At 39.3% G+C, this 18,658-nt stretch overlaps 1 protein-coding gene across 2 annotated transcripts in view; it reads left to right on the forward strand.

The window, feature by feature from the left end:
- Positions 1 to 631: 631 nt before the first annotated feature.
- Positions 632 to 18,658, forward strand: part of LOC131784270 (protein bark beetle-like) — a 40,713-nt gene continuing 22,686 nt past the window's right edge. For both annotated transcript variants that reach the window (XM_066174202.1, XM_066174203.1), the window contains exons 1-8: positions 632 to 745; positions 6,186 to 6,819; positions 7,748 to 8,226; positions 9,094 to 9,325; positions 9,752 to 12,694; positions 13,776 to 16,433; positions 17,064 to 17,195; positions 18,231 to 18,569. In XM_066174202.1, coding sequence (XP_066030299.1) covers positions 677 to 745; positions 6,186 to 6,819; positions 7,748 to 8,226; positions 9,094 to 9,325; positions 9,752 to 12,694; positions 13,776 to 16,433; positions 17,064 to 17,195; positions 18,231 to 18,569 — 7,486 coding nt within the window. In that variant the 5' untranslated portion in view covers positions 632 to 676. The remainder of the gene's footprint in view (positions 746 to 6,185; positions 6,820 to 7,747; positions 8,227 to 9,093; positions 9,326 to 9,751; positions 12,695 to 13,775; positions 16,434 to 17,063; positions 17,196 to 18,230; positions 18,570 to 18,658) is intronic.

Raw genomic sequence — 18,658 nt, forward strand, 5'->3', positions numbered from 1 at the left:
ACTTTAATTTATCTGTTGCTAGGGTCAACTTACACATCGGTCGAAGTTCGCCTGTTTTCCGGCCATCTCTTCGTAAACCATCTTCACTAATCTGAAGTAAGAGACAAAATCATTCAACCAAGGTACACAACGCAAGTTGAAAAAGAAGAGGATTCTATTCCTTTAGTACCAGAGGTTTATCGAATGCTTTTTATACCGTAAAAATATCTGGTTGGGTGACTTCAGGTCCTGCAATTCTCCTGTTGTTAACTGGCATCGTGCTGCAAAGACAGAGACAATTTTTGCTAGGCGTTCCAATCTTAACGCGAAGGACTGGGCCTGAAGGGTAGTTGGAGAGGGAAGGGTGAGAAGCAATTCTTGGCAATAAAATCAGCAGCAAAACAAAATAAAAAGAAACCGGGACAGCTTTACTTTGATTATCAATTACTCCCTCTGTTTAAGGACATTTTACAGAACATCGTATCTTAGGTTCACTTGAAAAGTCATGATCTCCTTAATTCATTGGTAAACGACTTTTGTGACATTTCACCGAGGGACATCTAATAGATTGCAAATAATTTTCAAAGTTAAGTCTTTTAATCACACAAGAACCATAAGGTAATTTATACGGAAAAGAAAATGCCATGTGTCAGACTGGATAAAAGTTCCTGCGTTAACAAAGGATGTGCATCGAGCGATGACCAAGCGAACAGATGACCTGAGGGAAGATTCTACAAGCGTCCGTAATAAACAGCAGCAAGTGCAGGTTGGTGGTGAAAGTTAGAAACTACGAAACGAAATTTACTTTAGAATTGTCACTACTTTATTGTTTTCACTCGTGAAGGAGCTTTCCGAGTTTTCCTTAGGTGACTTCCGCATCAGAGAACTGTTACATAGGAGCGGATTTGTTTTGCTCTCAAAGTTACTGGGCGAATTGCTTCAGATCTGGGGGATAAGTTTAGGATATCATATTAGGCATGCAATTAATTACACTCAATGCTGATGGAAAGGGGAAACACTACAGATAGATTTCTGCGATGAGATGGGAAAGCTTGAGTTATTATGTATGCATCTTAGCCGATTTAAGTCCCTGCGTTATTCAGTGTTTAAAATCGGTTCTGGTTGAGTTAGTTATCTATTTTTTCGAGTTTACTTCTACTATAGACCTCATTTAAAAAGTTTATGAGAGAAATAAATTGCGTTCATTACAATCCGTGTCGCAAACTTACAAAGCTAATTCGCTAGATCTCGCGGTTATTTCACTGCGTACCAAGGTTCAATCGCTTGACAAAAATTCAAAGAATTCATTGTCTGTGTCTATTTTCATGTGTTTATTTTATGCGTTCAGCAAAAGTTTTTTTTTCTCAATTAAGTAGTCGTAAATGTGCGAGGAACTTATATCCGGATAACGTTAAGCACACAAGTTGTATATCATCCGCTTTTTGCCTTGAGTTCGTACTTTCTAGATAAAAGCTGCGATGCGGTTTATCGATTTTTAACAAAGAGAGAGAGAAAATAATTACTTCTTCGTTTTTTGCGGTTAATCCTTGACAAAAGCTTACACAAATAAAATTACCGAAAGACGCATTCTCTACAGCATCAGAGACGTACAAAAGGAAAAGTTCTTGTTTTTCGCGTGAGTCGCAAAATTATGCGGCTCTTATCCATTGTCATTCAGTATATTTACCAGTTACTCTATTCTCGAATAAAACTAATTGAATGAACTAATTTGAATAAGATGGAAGATAAGATTTTTAGGTTGAGAATGCGACCTATTAATCCCATGAAAATCCGGCTTACATTTCCCCTATTGCACAAACAGGTAAACATATTTACATATCTAGGAAGGCTTACACTAGTCTCACCCGAATGATCAGGCTACATGATCAAGAATTGTTTTTCTGTTTGAGGAAAATATTAAATACAGTACAGAATGTAAAGAAAAACGTTAGGGAAAGAAGCCACTCTCGTGTCTGCAGTTGGACGGTTGGGCATTTCGTGAACTGCTCACAATGTTTACGTTTGCAAACCGTTCTCATACACTTGTGCAGTCAATAAAAAATATCTTTTTCGACAAGATAGATGTTCAGAATACTTTTGCTTTTTGCCAGAGAATGGCTTGTTTATCTGCTAATTCTGCGCGTCCAACAATAATTGGATATTTGGTACTTCTTTTCCCTTCATTGTCAAAAGTAATGAGTATATTTATCACTTCGTTGGGTTAAAATATATATTTTTTTAATTTTTGAGACTACTTTTTGTCATTTTTTTCATTTCTCATTTTCTTAATGCTCTCCAGAATGATAATGAATTATAATACAGTTTATGCTCATGGCATGCTACGAAATATGCTACGAAGTTGTCGAACGTTATTTTCCAATTATTCCATTCCCTGGAGGCCTCGCTTCTATTCGGGTCACTTTCAAGGCGCTTAGGACGAAGTACTTTATCCATAGGAACAAGTTATTATACTTCTTTACACGAAGTATTTTAATCACACGGAGTATTTTACTTACGGTTTACAGCAAAGTATCTTCAAGGCTGAAATAAACAATTGCTGCTCAATCACAAGAAAAGAGATCACAGCTTTTGAGTAACAAAGACACGACGTCCAATTTTGTAACATTCAATGTTCGTTGACTAACTCATTGTGTGATGCGAAGATGATCAGTGAAGAGAATAAATTGTCAAATAATATACTCTGTAGAAATAGAAATCCAAAGAAATGGCAGAGACCTAAAAGTTTTATGATTGACACGTGTGTTTGAATATTGAGATCGAGTGAGTTTCTGAGATTAGAGAGACTTGTTAATCATATTTGGAGACATGCAGGTCACCTCGTGTTTATGAGGAAACTGTTGAATTTGAGATAGCATGCACTGGATCAACGTAACTTGTGATCTTTGCACTATCACGCTGAGGTTTTCAAATAAAAATATAAATGGTATTCGATGGCTTGAAATATATTTTCCCCGTAGTTTGTCTTCGTAATTTGTAAACAAATGAGACATAGCAAGGGCTACATTTCCGGTTATTGCTTTATAAGGTCACTTGCTTCTTGAGAACTACGGTTCCCTTGAGAAATTCTTCGAGCGCACAACGTTGATTTCGCCTTTCTCATAATGGTCTTCGTACATTTTAGTCGATCACCAAGGGAAAAGCGACGAACCAATAATTTCAAATTGAACTACCATTTGTTACTGCTGATATGCGGGTTTCTATACTCACCCGAAAGTTAAACCAGCTTTGATCATCTACGACAGTTTTCGTTCGACTCCTTTTAAGGCATTTTCCACAATAGAACTGTATAGCGGATTTTCAAAGATGCAATTTCTCACTGGTAGAAGAAAAGGCGAAAGGTATCGAGAGAAATTGCAATTTTCATTCGCAAAACTCCCATGTAAAATCTTACATAACTGTATGAATATCATGACATTCGTGGATTATCAAACGTGTGCTACTTCTGAGATGAGATTAATTCGTTGTTATTTTTCGTCTGTGTTGTTTCGTATCAAGCTTCAGAGTTGAAATATTTCTCCAATTACGAGAAAACAAGTCCCTTTTTTCGTCTTTAACCATTAGGAAAAATTGATGAAAGGCACAGTGGTCTGACTTATACGGCGTGTGTTTAAGCTTAGTTGTGGACAATCTTTACCATTTATCAAGGGAGACGTTCATTTCTGGGTGGAAATTATTCTGCTTTTTTTCATTTTGGGTTTATCTTTTTATCTATTTAATGTAATTGGAAAATATTGTAAGTCAGTAACAGTTCTTGACAAACGGAAAGTACATTGGAACGTATATGGACAAATTGGTGCTTCAGATTCGTGGAATCTATCAACCAAATTTCCCAGAATCAGTGCCCAAGACGGAGTGAAAACTGGCTACAGTTGTCCTTGTTGAAGTCGCTTTTAATCAATTTTTTACTTGCGGCTGGATGGCTGCAGTAAATTTCGTTCCGAATCTGATTTATGCATAAAAGACCAAAATTTTTGTCGATAACATGTTGACAGACTTTAGCGCCATACTCGCTTATGCACGGGAATCTGTTTCTTCACCGAGCGCATCAGCATTTTTATCTTTGTTGTTTACAAGACTAATGACAGTAGCATAGTGCGTGCGCATGGACTTCTATGAATGAATTCGAACGTAAGTGAAACCAAGGCACTTCCAAAGTTAAGCAGGAATAATGAGGTCAGCACCGAGATTTCCACTTTATTTCTTGATTTGTTGTTGCCCCCAGGAAATTAGTGATCGACTTCGATTGTTCCGAGAACTGACTAACGAAAAAGCATCCTTAGAGGGGTGGCAAATTGGAAAGACTAACTCTATACGGATTTCAGAGGGGCATAATTCTGCATTAATTTTTACAACTGATTCGAGTATTTATATCTGTCCTCGGCCCGCTTCGAAGCGGAAATTGTAACGCAGTCTCCGTTCTTCGGTAAAGTTTTATACATCAATAAAGAATGCACAGTTAATATTTCCTGAGTGAAATGGCCATTTCTAAATAGTTCGGAAAGGCGCAGACACAAAACTACTTCCGATTCTCACGCCGAACACAAGACAATTGAGACTGGTACATTTGTAGCGGTAGCTCGTGTTTGTCTAAGGTATTCACTGAGCCCTCAATTTACATAACTGCTCCTGATTGTATTCGACTTGGTGAAGCCAATATCGATCTCTATCGGGATTTCCTGTCTCATTATTACCTATTTTTGCCTCCATGGAAACTAATTGTCTCACTCACAATGACCTCATTGTGTCACTTGGACAGCGTTGCACTTCAGTCAGTGTGAAGTTGGACGAGCTTAAGGTTGCGCCGGCGTCCCAACGTGAGACATTTATACAGAGGTAATCATTGAGCAGTGATGATATCTGTTTCTTGTGAGCTAATGCAACCTTGAGGCTAGTTTACTTAAGTACCAGACATTCTATCTATTGACCACAGGCAGACAACCCAGTTGTGTCCTCGTGTACCGGTACACAAAGGAACGAAACATTAACGAACTGCGTCACAACTCCATGTATGGATATGAAAACAACAGGAATTCCCCCGTGTACCGGTACACCAGGACAGCCCCGACAACCCTGTGGGTTTGAGGCCGCGTGACGTCAGTTATTTGATATTATTTATTATTAGTTATTTCACTATTTGTAATTTGCAGCGATCGATCTCGGCAAGACGCGAGAGATCTCGAGAAATGTTTCATAAATTCCGCAAATCGTATCATTTCATCCCCAAAATCCGCTTGATGACGGAAAGATAAATAAGTTCACTTACCCTCTCCACGCCAGGGCTGGTTTGTACCGTCTTTCGACCAACACATTATGTACTGGCGTTGGGAGGGTCGGGTGAAATCTGAACTCAGGTAGTGATTAATTTGAAATTTAATACGGTTCATCGAAAGGGATTGTGACGAACCTCTTCGGTCCACATCATTTGTCGACGGCAGATGATGAGCGAATGTCGGAAATCGGGCACGCTTTTTAGGTGGTTAGAGGCGGGAAATTGCACTGATTTTTGGTTTGGATGATCTCCAAGAGCTTACGAGCGTTACAAAAATGCAACATGACGTATCTAGATCTCGCTTCAGTCACGCAATTAATGTTTAAAGTGTCATGTCACTTTTCCTTATTGCGGGATATGACACCAAGTTTAGATTCAACTCGGAGTATTTAAGGAAACTTAGTTTATACCTTGGACAAAACAGAGCACTCGCTAAAAATCTCTGGTCCCGATCTCCATGCGTTAGGCGTGAAGAATTTCAATCGCAGGAACTAGTCTCTCTAACTTTGATTTTTCGTCCCAAATCTTTCGCGACTCTGCCACCAATGTACAATTTTCCTGTAGATAGGGATGTGTCGCTTGACTCCCATCAATTTGAGAGCGCCAACCACCTAGCTTGGATATATAGTCGCCTTCTCCCTAGTTCTCAAAGGTGTCAAAGTCATCGGACGTACCAATGCAGGGTAAAAGGAGGGTAGATTACCCCCCCCCCCCCGCTCCCCCTTCCCTGCACTCCCCCACCGTAATTTGGCGAAGCTAGCAACGTAAAAGTTGAGATACGAATTATGCTACGCTACGAAGGGTCTGTGACAGCATTTAAAAAGGTGAACATTTGGGAAATAAATGTTTATTTCGTCTTGAGATGAACTTTTATGTCTATTGATTCCAGTTCATTCTTACTCTTCCCTAAAAATAGATCAGAGCAGACACGATGTTTCTAAAATACTGTATTCTATTGGCCATCTTTCTCGGATATGGACTTTGTGAGAGCGAGATAAATATTTCACGACAGTTGAATGGCACTGTTACTGGTAACCAGACCCTTGCGCGTGCAGATGGGCCATACTTGGTCACCAGTGACCTTGTTGTCCCAGAAAATGCCACTCTAACTATAGAACCTGGTGCAATTGTGAATTTTGTTCCATCTGTGGGGATTCGTGTTCGTGGATCATTTCACGCAAAAGGGAAACCTTCGCAGAGAATTACTTTCCGAGCGGTTCCCTGTGGAGAAACAAGTTTTTGCAATAAAACAGACGGGGCTTTATTCTATAGTCACGGGATAAGACTTATAGATGGATCGTCCTACAACAACGGGCGCCTTCAGCTGCAGTATAATGGAAGGTGGGGGACTATCTGCAACGACTGGGGATATTGGGATCTCACAGAAACGCACGTGGCCTGCAGACATCTTGGATTCCTTGGGGGAAAGCGGTATTACTATGATCCCGGCAGCGGCCCCGTGATGATGAAGACAGTTGGCTGTAAAGGAACTGAAAAGAGTCTATGGGATTGTTCTTACAGATGGATTATGAGTGATCCGTATTCATGTTGTAAGTTCATTTTAGTCCTAAGCAATGCTTTTGTTGTTTGCCGCATGTGCCTTTCCATGGAAACGTTCTCTTTTTGGCCTCAAAGCAAGTGATTACCGACAAAATATGTCGGTAACAATATATCCCCACATCTGGTCGGGTAAAGTCTATTTAATTAATGTAACTAAACCTGTCTCACCAGTAATCAAGTACAGGAGACAAATGCTCGGCTTCTTAACGTCTTAGTCACCTTTCTGTAGAACCGGGTACCGGAGACAACCTTCCCTTCGAGAAAACATTAGTATTTGTATTCTCCATACTGTTCTCTGTATATTTACTAAGGTGATGACAAGGAGAATTTGGCCAAAAATCAAGAGTTTCTTTAGTTGGTGATCATTTTCTTTATTTTCATGACATTAATGTGTGATTCAGTGGTGATATTGTAAGAAGAGATTAGATGCTAGTCACTCTTAGGGGTTAAAGGTTAAGTTGTCCTTGTTGACCTACTCACGCTTGAATTATCACAATTGCAAGTTCAGATTTCGTTACGCGTTTTAATGATTGGTGTACGCCTTTCTTTTGATCTTGTAGGACATCAGGCTGAGTAAATTTGGATCTCTTTATATGAAATTTTTGCTTTGAAACCAACACTATCAAGCTGAACACTTCGTGTGACTATCGGGTAGGGGACTTTAAGTCTCCATGTGAAAATAAATTGTTCTAAATGGCCAACTCACCCACTCGACTTGAAAGCCTAATACAATTATGTTAATGTAAAGAGAAACAGTACATAGATCAATGGAGGAAGAGGTTGTATCCAGGTATCAGAGACCATATCAAAAAACACTTTCGTAAAAGCGTCAGGGTACAAAATCGGCTACTTTCAGGCCACTAACTACATTTCTGTTTTTATCCCCTCTTTTTTACGTTACAACGACAAATATTTCAGCTCACGGCTGGGACGTTGGCATTGAATGTGACACTCTCTTGCCATATTTGGCTGAGATTTTTTACTGGAAAGGTATTTACTTCGAGCCGACGAACTCCTCTGAGATGAAAGGAAGCTCTTCGCTGGAGCACGTGTACATTGAGAATGCTCTCGAGGGCGTAAATGCCGTGAAAAACGCTCCAGATTTACTTAATGTTACAATCAACGATAGCGCCTCTGGCTTAAATATAAAAGAACTTGTCAAACCTTTGGCCGTTATCGATTCTTTAATCCTGGGGCCTAAACTTGCTGGCGTGAACATCGAGAGCTCCTGTGGTAATGTTGTCATTGAAAACGTCACAGTTCAGAGTGCACGATTTGGAGGAGGCCTTATCTATAAGCGCCTGGCAGTGAATTTCTGTTCTGTCACTCCAGAAAAAGCTTCATTTCCTTTGCTCCTAAATGCCGCTGGAAATCATCATCCGGTTAATTGTACTAAGGTAGGATCGAGTGTTTTAGTTAAAATGTCTGAGTGATTTGGTGAGAAGAAGTACAGAGTACGCTTTGAACTCAAAATCACTCTAATGTGAACTGTAGAATATCTATAAATACCCAACACCTTTACGAAAACAGGTTTTTTTAGTTGATTTCTGGTATAAGTTTCCCGAACTTTAGTTAAAATGTACAGGTTTTTGTCACATTTTGGTACATATTTCATTCAAGATTTTACGAGGTAGAGCGACAAGCTTCCAATATCGATGAATTTAATTTTTCTATCAAACCAGTTGAATCCTTTGAGGAAAGCAACACGGTCTCCATGAGCTGAAAGCTCTGGCTCCTTGGCTATTTAATTACAATTGAAAGAAAAAAAGTATTTTGATGATTATCGAAATAATGTGAATTAGACACTTCTTCCCTGTTATAGGTAGTGGTTTTTTTTTCGAAGGGGAGGATTTTTCATGTACAATGGGAAAGATCACAATGCAAAAAAGACAACCCCTGGTCAGGAGGAGTTTCATTCCTCTACATATGCAGACGCCAGCTTTCAAACATCTAAAACTAATAGCCAACGATTGAAAAAATAAGTTTTCTTTGAAGGGTAGAGGAAGATGACACTTACATCTATGCCTCCTCTTCCATTTCCATCTGTCAAACGTAGTCAGTTCGCAGGAAAGTATTCGTAAAAGAGATATAAATAGTAAAAATTTTGATCCAGGTTTCATAGAAGGGAGTTACCCGGTTGAGCACCTCTATAGGAATAGCCGTAATTTGTAACCTAGAGACATTTATCTGTACGCGGCTTCCTTTTTTCATTAAAACTCTTCCAGTGTAAGAAACGAATAAAAACAAACATTTGCATTCTTAAGATTTTCAGAGCTTCACCGGGAAGAAAGATCTCTGTGTATTTGAGAATAATTAATGGAAGTGGATTTGAGCTCAATTTTACCGATGCAAGCACAGATATCAAAACCAGACTGCACAGCATTACAAGTGACTACAATGGAAAGACATTTAAGACTGGTTCTACTTCTATATTGGAACTCTCCTTCTACTCTAAAGGCAGTTCTAACTTGGAAATGGTCGTTATGGAAGATCAAGGTAGCTATATATTTATAATTATGTCTTTAAATACGACGAATTGGTGTATCTGCTGTTCGCTTGAGCCGTCCATCACTCATTCAAAAAGGTATTTGTTCAATCTCTTCATCAGTAACCTCGTCAATTTTTGCTTTGGTCGACTAGACCGTCAGTCAGTCGGTCGGTCGATCAGTCCTTTCGTTCGGTCTGTCGGTCGCTTATTCGATCGTTCGCTTGTTCTTTCGGTGGGTGGTTTGTTCGATCAGTCAGTCGGTCAGTGAGTTAGCTAGTCAATAGGTAAGCTAGATACTCAATAGAGAATCAAGCAAGAGAATTAATTAACTATTCAATACGAAGACAAAATGACTACCCACGATAAGTCTATAAATTTTTTTGATGATGTATGCTCTTCGTAACATTAACCCATTGGCTTTTGATGATTTGTAGGCGGGACTTCATCACTTGTGATATCAAACAGTACCTTTTCTAACAACTTTAAGTCTGGTATTACCATTGACAACTTGATTGGTAGCTCTCGAATCTCTCGGGCAACTGTGATAGGGAACAACTACAATGGACTCTATGTCAGCAACACACAAGGAAAAATCTCTGTTGTAACGTCCATGTTTCTGCATAACAAACATAACGGTGTTAATATAACCGAGATAACAGGTACTTTAGAATTAACAAACGTCAATTGCTCGAAAAACCAAGCGTCAGGAATCGTAGTCGATTCTGGAACTCTTTCATTCCAAATGTCTGACAGCCTTGTTGAAGAAAATGGCGGTCAAGGATTGCACATCTTAAACCAGGTCAACTCCACAATCAACATTTACAACTCGCAGTTTATTCGTAACTGTATCGGTGAAGGGGTATACTTACAAGCACTTAGCTACTGCTATGTTCGACTAGCGGAAGTACTGTCTCTTGAAAATTCGCAAAATGGGGCTCTGTTTACGAGATTATCCGATACCAGATTAAATTTCAGCTCTTGTAAATTTGATGGAAACTCAAATATAGGAGTTTACGCTACCTACTTTTCTAGAGGAGGACTTAACTTGGAGAACATTTCTACCTCAAACAATTACGGATCTGGTTATGCTTTCGAATTTGGAAATACCAACATAAACATAGAGTCTTCGTCTTCTCTTGGTAACGGCAGGGATGGTTTTTACGTAGAAAATCAAGGAGGGGAAGTTGTCTTAAAGGGTTTTGTTGCTGATGGCAACAAACGAAACGGATTGTGGTTTTTAGATACCGAATCAGCTCGTCTTCGATCAGTTCATCTTCTAAGCTGTAATGTTTCAGGGAACATTCAATACGGTGTGCTGTTTTATATCACGTATAGATTTGATCAACGCCCGGAGAACTATATTATTAAGGTTGCAAACTCCACAATTTTCAAAAATTTTCTCGGTGGTTGTATGCTCTATCCTGCAGATTGCGGTTGGGGAAACGATGGATGGCAGAGAAGCGTTCAACTTTTATTCACTGGTAATAAAGTAAAGGGAAACAAAAAATATGGTTTGGATATCTATGGCCCTGAATGGTACGTGTTATCTGCTGTCTTGGCTAATAACATATATTACGAGAACAGTGGACCTGCTCTGACAGTGAGACATGGGCGAAGGTGTTCCTATGAGAATTCCTCACCCTTCAATCTGCAGGTTTCATCGAACATCTTTTCGAAGAATAAAGGGGAGAACATATTTTTCGTTGATTGCGAAACGTTACCCACAAAATGCCGTGTCACCATCAGAAACAATACGTTTTTAGACAATCAAAGAATCCGGCTGTTTTCCAGCAATTACCTTCGTACCAAAACGCAGGCAGTTTTAGCTGTAAAAGGAGGCAATGTTACTATAAAGTACAATTCATTTATCAACCCTTTGTTCTCTCACGAATTAGCAGCACTGCTTAAAGACCGTGAACACGTTCTTCTTGCGGAAGAAAACTGGTGGGGAACAAGAGATGAATGCAAAATAAAAGACCGATTGTTTGACTTTGAAGATCGAGTGGAACTTGCACAGATCCAGTATTATCCATTTTTAGATTCCAACAATTCTACCAGCCCTAAATTACTCGATGGTGTCAGACCTCTCTGTTTTCTTCGAGGCAACAACTTAGGAGGAACATTAAATCATGTCCTCAATATTACAAACCCAAATGATGCCTACCGAGTTATCAGTGACGTCACAATATTGTCTGACGGCGTTTTGTTTATCGAAGGAAACATCACTTTAGAATTTCCATTGAAGAGCGTTTTCCTAGTGCAAGGAAAGGTTATCATAAAAGGTAATAAAAAAGAACGGGTGAAGTTCCTTCCGAAGGAACCATTGCTTCAGGACATTAGACTCGTCGGAGGTCCTGCTCCGTGGGAAGGGGTGGTTGAGATATGGATCAATAGCACGTGGATGCCAGTTTGTGTGCATACCTATGGACACGAAGATGACATAGTATGCAGACAATTGGGATACGAACCGGTAAACTCTTATTACCATAACCCAAGTGGAAAAGAGAAAATATTCCTACATAATGTCAAATGCGATACAGATCAAGGAGACAGCATCACCATTTGTAACAAAAGGAACTGGATTTCATCTTCATCATGCACGAGAAATGTTTTGTATGTCGCTTGCAAAATTCCTTACTGGGCTGGCGTACATCTCGCTGTGACTTCAAAGGAAAGCATCTTAAGCAATGTTGAGGTGCGATATGCAGGTTTTCCATATAGAGACGACCTGACTATCCCCGGAATCGCCTTTAGAGTGGACCTCCCACGTCACGTGATCAGCGGTGTCTTTGTGAGTAATTCTGCTTCCGTTGGTTTCCAGATTATGTATCCAGACCCCTTAAAAGATTCAAATAAAATCGAGAATTCAACGATAGCTGAAACCGAGTCGGATGGAGTACGTTTGGAGTCTCCATTTATTGAGTTCCTGAGTACAAATGTCGTAAACACAAAAGGCTACGGATTTTCGTATCGTTACAACTGGAATGCTCTCAACACACACGTGTTAAAAATGGCAGATGCGACCGTGAAGAAGTTTATGGACATATGCACTGAAAGTGAAACATTTATTAGTGACTCTAGTGTGGTGTATTATCTGGTTTTAACATTACGGAGCAGAGCAGCCTGCAAGGCCATAATTACCGTTCCACCGAAATATACGATAGGATTGCAGCTAATCTATCACAATGTATATAGCATAGCTTTCCACGTGTACAATGGAACAAACAAGACAAAGGGCACTCTCTGGGATATCCATATGTTACAATGGTATAGCCGTCCTGCTTGGATGACTGGCAATAGCTCAATCCTGCTGGAGAAAGGGTATGGATATACGGATGAAGACGACACGGTACATTTTCTATTGTTCCTCATCAAAAGTAAGTTAAGCTATTGTTTTAAACATATCAGGTTAAGCAACGATCTCCGTCGGTAGACTGCAATTTTTGCAATTGAAAAAATAAGCTTCAGGCTTCGACGGGCTTTGAACCGTGCCTCCAGATGCTATTTGGACGCTGTGTGCAAAAGATCCTTTAAGCCACACAGTTAGGATTATGCAAATTCTACAGTTCTTCTTCCCCCTGGAAGAATTTGACCACAATTTTTAGTGTACTCAAAACTATGAAAAAATTCTCCAAAGTGACTGGTTGTCACCAGCCCAATTTCAGCACTTATAGGACAGTGTACGCGTCATGCTTATAATTCGAAGCTGTGATCTGTGTAAGTGGACAGATTGCGTCATGTGCGCGGGCTGTTTTCTCGCATTTCACCGAGTTAACTTTGGTTTTCTTTTATGAAAAGGTATAACCGATGTCTAGTTTCTTGCTCAAATTTTGTCATAGTTTCAGTTGATTGGTAACAGGACTTCACTTCGTCCGATTCTGTCTGTAATCATACTTGTGATTAACAAATCCTATTACCTCTGTAAAGAGAAGTTTAAGGAAATGAACTGTTTCATTAGGAAATTGATCATATCGGTGGTGACATTTCAAGAAAAAGAACTCCATTAATGGATCCTTTGGTAATGTTCATGATGTCAAAAAAAGGACATAAGGCATCACTGAGGATGATGATTCACCATTTTGCTGTTTTAAAAACATGTTTTTTAAATTTGATCATGATCTGAATAAACGAGTTTTGTTTTGTATTAATATATTTTTTGAGGCTGTCAAATGCGCCCCTTTACTCGTAATGAGGTGGGCAGAGTTGCACTGCAAGGATCGCAATGGTTTTTTTGTGATCAAAGGGCCTAAAGTTTATTTAATAACCACTTTTATCTCCTGATTATGTTATGAAATTAATGAAAAGTTTTGAATACTAATTAAAAAGTCAGTTACTGATCGCGATCGAAGGAAATTTCCCTTAATTCTTTTTTTTCGCAGACATGCTTTATGTCAGAAAAAAGTTGTGCAAGGCTCTGATTTGTGTTCATAAACAATTATTTTTCTTTTCAACGAACAGGTGGTGGAAAGACGAAGATCAGATCGCCAAACCTTGTTATATCCAAAAGTAATTTCAGCCACAACAGCGAAGGTGGAATTTTTTTGGGTGGAGATAACGCAGGAATAGTTGAAATCCAAAAAACGGACGTACGAGAGTCACCCAAGAATGGCTTATCGACAGCATTTTCCCACGTTAACAGCTTGAAGCTGCTGAATTGCCACTTCGTTAGAAACAAGATTGGAATCAAGCTCTCTTCTTTTTCAGGTAACGTGAATATCGAGAACACCAAGACTTCTAACTCGACCGAAAATGGACTATATGTGGACACGAACGGTGAAAAAACAATCAATATTGAAAATAGTGGTGTTTTCCATAGCAATGGATATGGGCTTTTTCTGGATGGTAGCTATACCAAAGTGAAACTTTCTGCAACCAAGATATTTTTTGGATGGAATAAGGCATCTTCTGTTTATTCGCATAGTTATTATGGTTGCAATTCGCCTTGTTCATCTCACACTTCCTTCATAAACTGTACATTTTATGCCAACCGAGGCCCTGTAATAGACATCGACTTGTCTCCACACTCTAATCCATGGCAATTTGACGGTAACCTTTTCCTGAATAACACTCAAGGTCCTGTTATTTTGACTACGCGTTATACGAATAGATACTACACTCCTGAAATATTTGTGAGAAACAATACTTTCTTGTTCAACTTTTGCCAAGATAAAAGCGTCATAGACATAATAGGAGGCACAAAAGTTCTGATCATAGAAGGAAACATCTTTAAACAAAACCATGGGAGATCTGTTTATATAGAAAGAACCTCTCCTTCAGGTGCAACTATAAGAAGTAACGTCTTCACAAACAACAGCTGCCTGAATAGTGGAGTCATTGAGATTCAGAGGATAGGTGAAGACATCGCAATTGTCGACAACATCCTTAAATCGAATAAAGGGCAGTTTATGGTTCTTCTCCAGTGCGAATACGTTTTAGGAGTGAACACTGGCATGAAGAATGTAACGTTTTTGAACAATTCGCTCCTGAACAACGTGGCTGTAGCATCAAGTTCCCCAACCTGTGAGTTAGAAGTCTCTGGGTTTACTTTGGAATGGAATGGAATGGAATGGAGAGCATTTTTCATTAATTTCAACAGATTTAGCAGCCAGGACTTCTCAAAAGAACTTTGTGCATACACCCATGTTTCTTCGCATAGCAGCACATTGCAGGCTGCATTAAACTTCTGGGGTTATGATGACGAGGAAAAAATCAAGGAGAGAATTTTTCATGCTGAAGACGAGTACGAATACGCATTTACTGTTTTTCGTCCTTACATCAGTAATGCAGGAAGCACAATAAAGGGTTCAGAAGAAAATACCACCTTTAACGCGCTCTCGAAAAGCTTTCTGGGAGGAAGGATTTTATCGAACGTTCTTCTAAGAAAAGAGAAAAGTCCCTATACAGTTGTGTCCGATGTCACTATTCTGCCTGAAGCTTCTCTTTCAATTGACCCTGGTGTTGAGATGCATTTTAAGCCAAGGGTCGGCATGTTGGTTCTTGGTTCACTCTTGGTGGGCGGAAATGTAGATCAACCTGTTAAATTTTCTCTTTCAAAAAGGACAACAGATGACGATTCTCTTAAAATTCGATTAACCGGAGGCAAGTTCCCTTGGGAAGGACGTGTAGAGATACTACACAACTGGAATTGGACCTCACTGTGTTTCAATGAGACGCAGGGCACGAAAACTAATGACGCAAAACTGATATGTGAACACCTGGGCTATAAAGCACCATTGTCCATCAATCACTCCCATCACAATTCGTCCGGCCCTCGGGATGCTTGTGCTGCTCTTCATTGTAAAGGAAGTGAGTTGGATTTAGCAGAATGCTCTTTATCTTTCCAAAACCAAAGCTGCAATATGTCGTATCATCTTGTGTTAAACTGTGGCGAAGGAAGGCCTTGGGGAAATATCAGATTTCTTCGCGAAGCTAGGAACACCTCAAACCTGTCAACATCAAGTTTAAAACACCTAAGAATTGAGCACTGTGGCGAGAAACATGGCCAAAATGTGGCTGCCATTGAGATGATTCAGTACGTTCCAGAAGTAAATCATGTGACTGTTCTTAACTGCACATCAGGTGGTATCAAGGTTTGGTTCCCAGAAAAAGAGGTGATTATAACAAACAGTTCCTTTGTGAATACTGGAGGAAATGGAATTGATTTTATCAGTACCAAAAGCAATGTAACACTTAAAAACGTCAAATCAATAAAAAACGAGTTTGGTCTGAGTTTTCATGAAGCATACGGTGATTGGATTGATATATACGGGAAAGTTAATCTGTGCTCCCCACAGAAAGTGGTGAATGTCATGGATCACGATGTATTCGTTTACTTTAGGGCACCATTCGTGTCTTTCTCAGATCTAGAGGTATCCTGCCAAATAAAGGTTCAAACAGAGGCAAGTGCTGGTTTTGCTATCCAGCTACTAGTCCTAAAGAATGCAAGATATTTTCGGATAGAACTGCCTAATGGACATGAAATCTTCAGGTCTTATGGTAGCAGTCCAGGTCTACTCTTAAAAAGAAAATTGATCGAGTGGGATTCTTTTACAGTCATATTTGATGGATCGTACAGTAGCAAAATGCTTTTTCACGTTCGACGTGTTGATAGCAAAGGTTAGTAGCTGGAACTTTTCATCATCACCATTATTATTATTATTATTATTATTATAATCATTATCATTATTATTATTATCACAACCATTATCACTATCATTATCACTCTCATTATAATTACTGTCGTTCTCTTTATCGTTATCGTCAGCGTTCGCAATCGTTAACGTCAGCATGTAAGTTATCATTATCGTTATCAATTATTGTCGTCATCCTTATCATAGTCAATGCTTTTTCTTTCTTTGCCTGTACATAAAGCAAAGGCCGCACAGAGTTTGAAAAGAGGCGGAGGAAGTCCAACTTTGAATCAGGAAACGTAGATCTTTTTTGACTCTTTTTTTTCGCTCTAGAGCCAAAGTAAGCTAAAAGTTTCAAATAAGTTAATTTTAGATACCTCAAGTTGAGAAAATTTGTGAATTTGCAAGAACTTTGGTGTCATACAAGTGGTACAAAAAAACCAATAGTCTAAAGAGGATTGGGGGTTAGACTCCCCAGACCCCCGTTCTGGATTTGCCATTGTAACGTCTGCGCTTTGTTCAACAACTGTTCTGTAACACCTAAGTGTATTATGTGAATGGGTAGAGGGAGCCAATACGATAGGACCTGATAACAATTCTGCCAAATTTTCCTCAGATATTCCATGCTCATTTGACCGTGGATTTTGTGGCTGGAGACGTTATCCCACATCACGTTTTAAAGGAATTGACTTGAGAAAGAAGTGGTATTATGGAAACAGCGCTTATGACCACACCTATTCAGGCAATGGTGAGTTGTGATAAGTAATATAAGATTGACGTTTAAAGATTTTTAGAAAGGATATACGCATGAGCTAATCTCTCAGCTAAGTTTTCATCTATCTTATAACCGGATATGAGCTGGCTTAGGTTACACCTCGATTGTTCTACAAAGTAGTAAGTTAGGTGGTGGGGCTGGGATCTCCTTCCGTCGACAAAACGTTTTCCCTCCGGGCGCTTTTGTGGATAAGGTTCCTCCAGTCAAAAACTTAGAAATGGATTCCAGGACTCGACGTTATCAAGTGAATTGGACTTTCTTGAGAACGACTTTTCGTAAACTTCAAAAGATCGTTAAAGTACATCAGAACAGCAGCCCAAGTAATTAATAAAATAAATATTGAAGGAACAAAGATAGGGAGTGTACATTCAGGTAACTTGAAGGCAATCGATCAAACAACTAAACGGCAGTATGACAAAGAGAGAAGGCTGGAATTGTGCCAATGTCGGAAAACCGTTGGTCGCCTGATGACATTGTTACCGCAGAAATTCAAAATACTCCGCCCGCACCTTCTCAGCGCAGTCGTGTACGTTCATATGTTGATCTCTCAGCTCTACTTATCAACTTCTAGTACTCTCATACGATTGGCTGAGAGGAGAAATCGTGAAACTGTGTCAATTTCAATATTGTGATCAAAAAGAGAATTTCGTATAAACTATGACCTAGGACTTGAACTTTCGAAAATCTTGTTGATCTTGTCTCATCTGGAAGGTGAATAGTCCTGTGCAATTTCAGCTGAAGTGATGATGAGCGCTTAGTTTGTAAGAGAAGCACGAGATTTTTCGGCTCTCCCCATGTTTTTCTGTAGACAATTTAAAGTTTTGAAACTTAACCTTAAAGGTGTCATATATTTTCACCGTCTCAAATTTTATCAGATATTTGATAGCGAATCGCAGCCCCTGTCTTTAAGAGTATCTCTGCTTAAAGTGCCATTGTTAAAACAGCAACAAACGCAATTATCTGTCAAAGACATAATCAAATTTTGTATTTGATTTATATCTTACGCAGGGGGAGTACTACATCTTTGGCAACACTGGTTTTCTGGTTATGCTGCCTTTACCAGCCCATCAATTTCCAGCGACAAAAATTATTGTTACTTGGTGTTCTACTTCAGGCGGGTTGACCGCGACTCCAAGTCATTAGCATCGCTATCCATTTTTCTTATAGAAGACATTAGTAATAATTCGACCTTGCTCTTTTCCATTAGCGATTACGTGACTCACTGGAAAAAGATAGTGATTGAGCTACCCTACACTGACGCCAGTTACTCGATTGTGATATTGGGATATGAAGAGGCGTGGGCCAATATTCAAATCGATGACCTGGCCTTCGTCAGTTGTGATTCATGTAAGTTGTGATATATTTCAAATTGACAAATACATTACAGGTGAACTGCACATTAGCAAATGAAATCCTCAGTGTTTCATGAAAAACAT

Source organism: Pocillopora verrucosa, chromosome 11, assembly GCF_036669915.1.
Source record: "Pocillopora verrucosa isolate sample1 chromosome 11, ASM3666991v2, whole genome shotgun sequence".
NCBI lineage: Eukaryota > Metazoa > Cnidaria > Anthozoa > Scleractinia > Pocilloporidae > Pocillopora > Pocillopora verrucosa.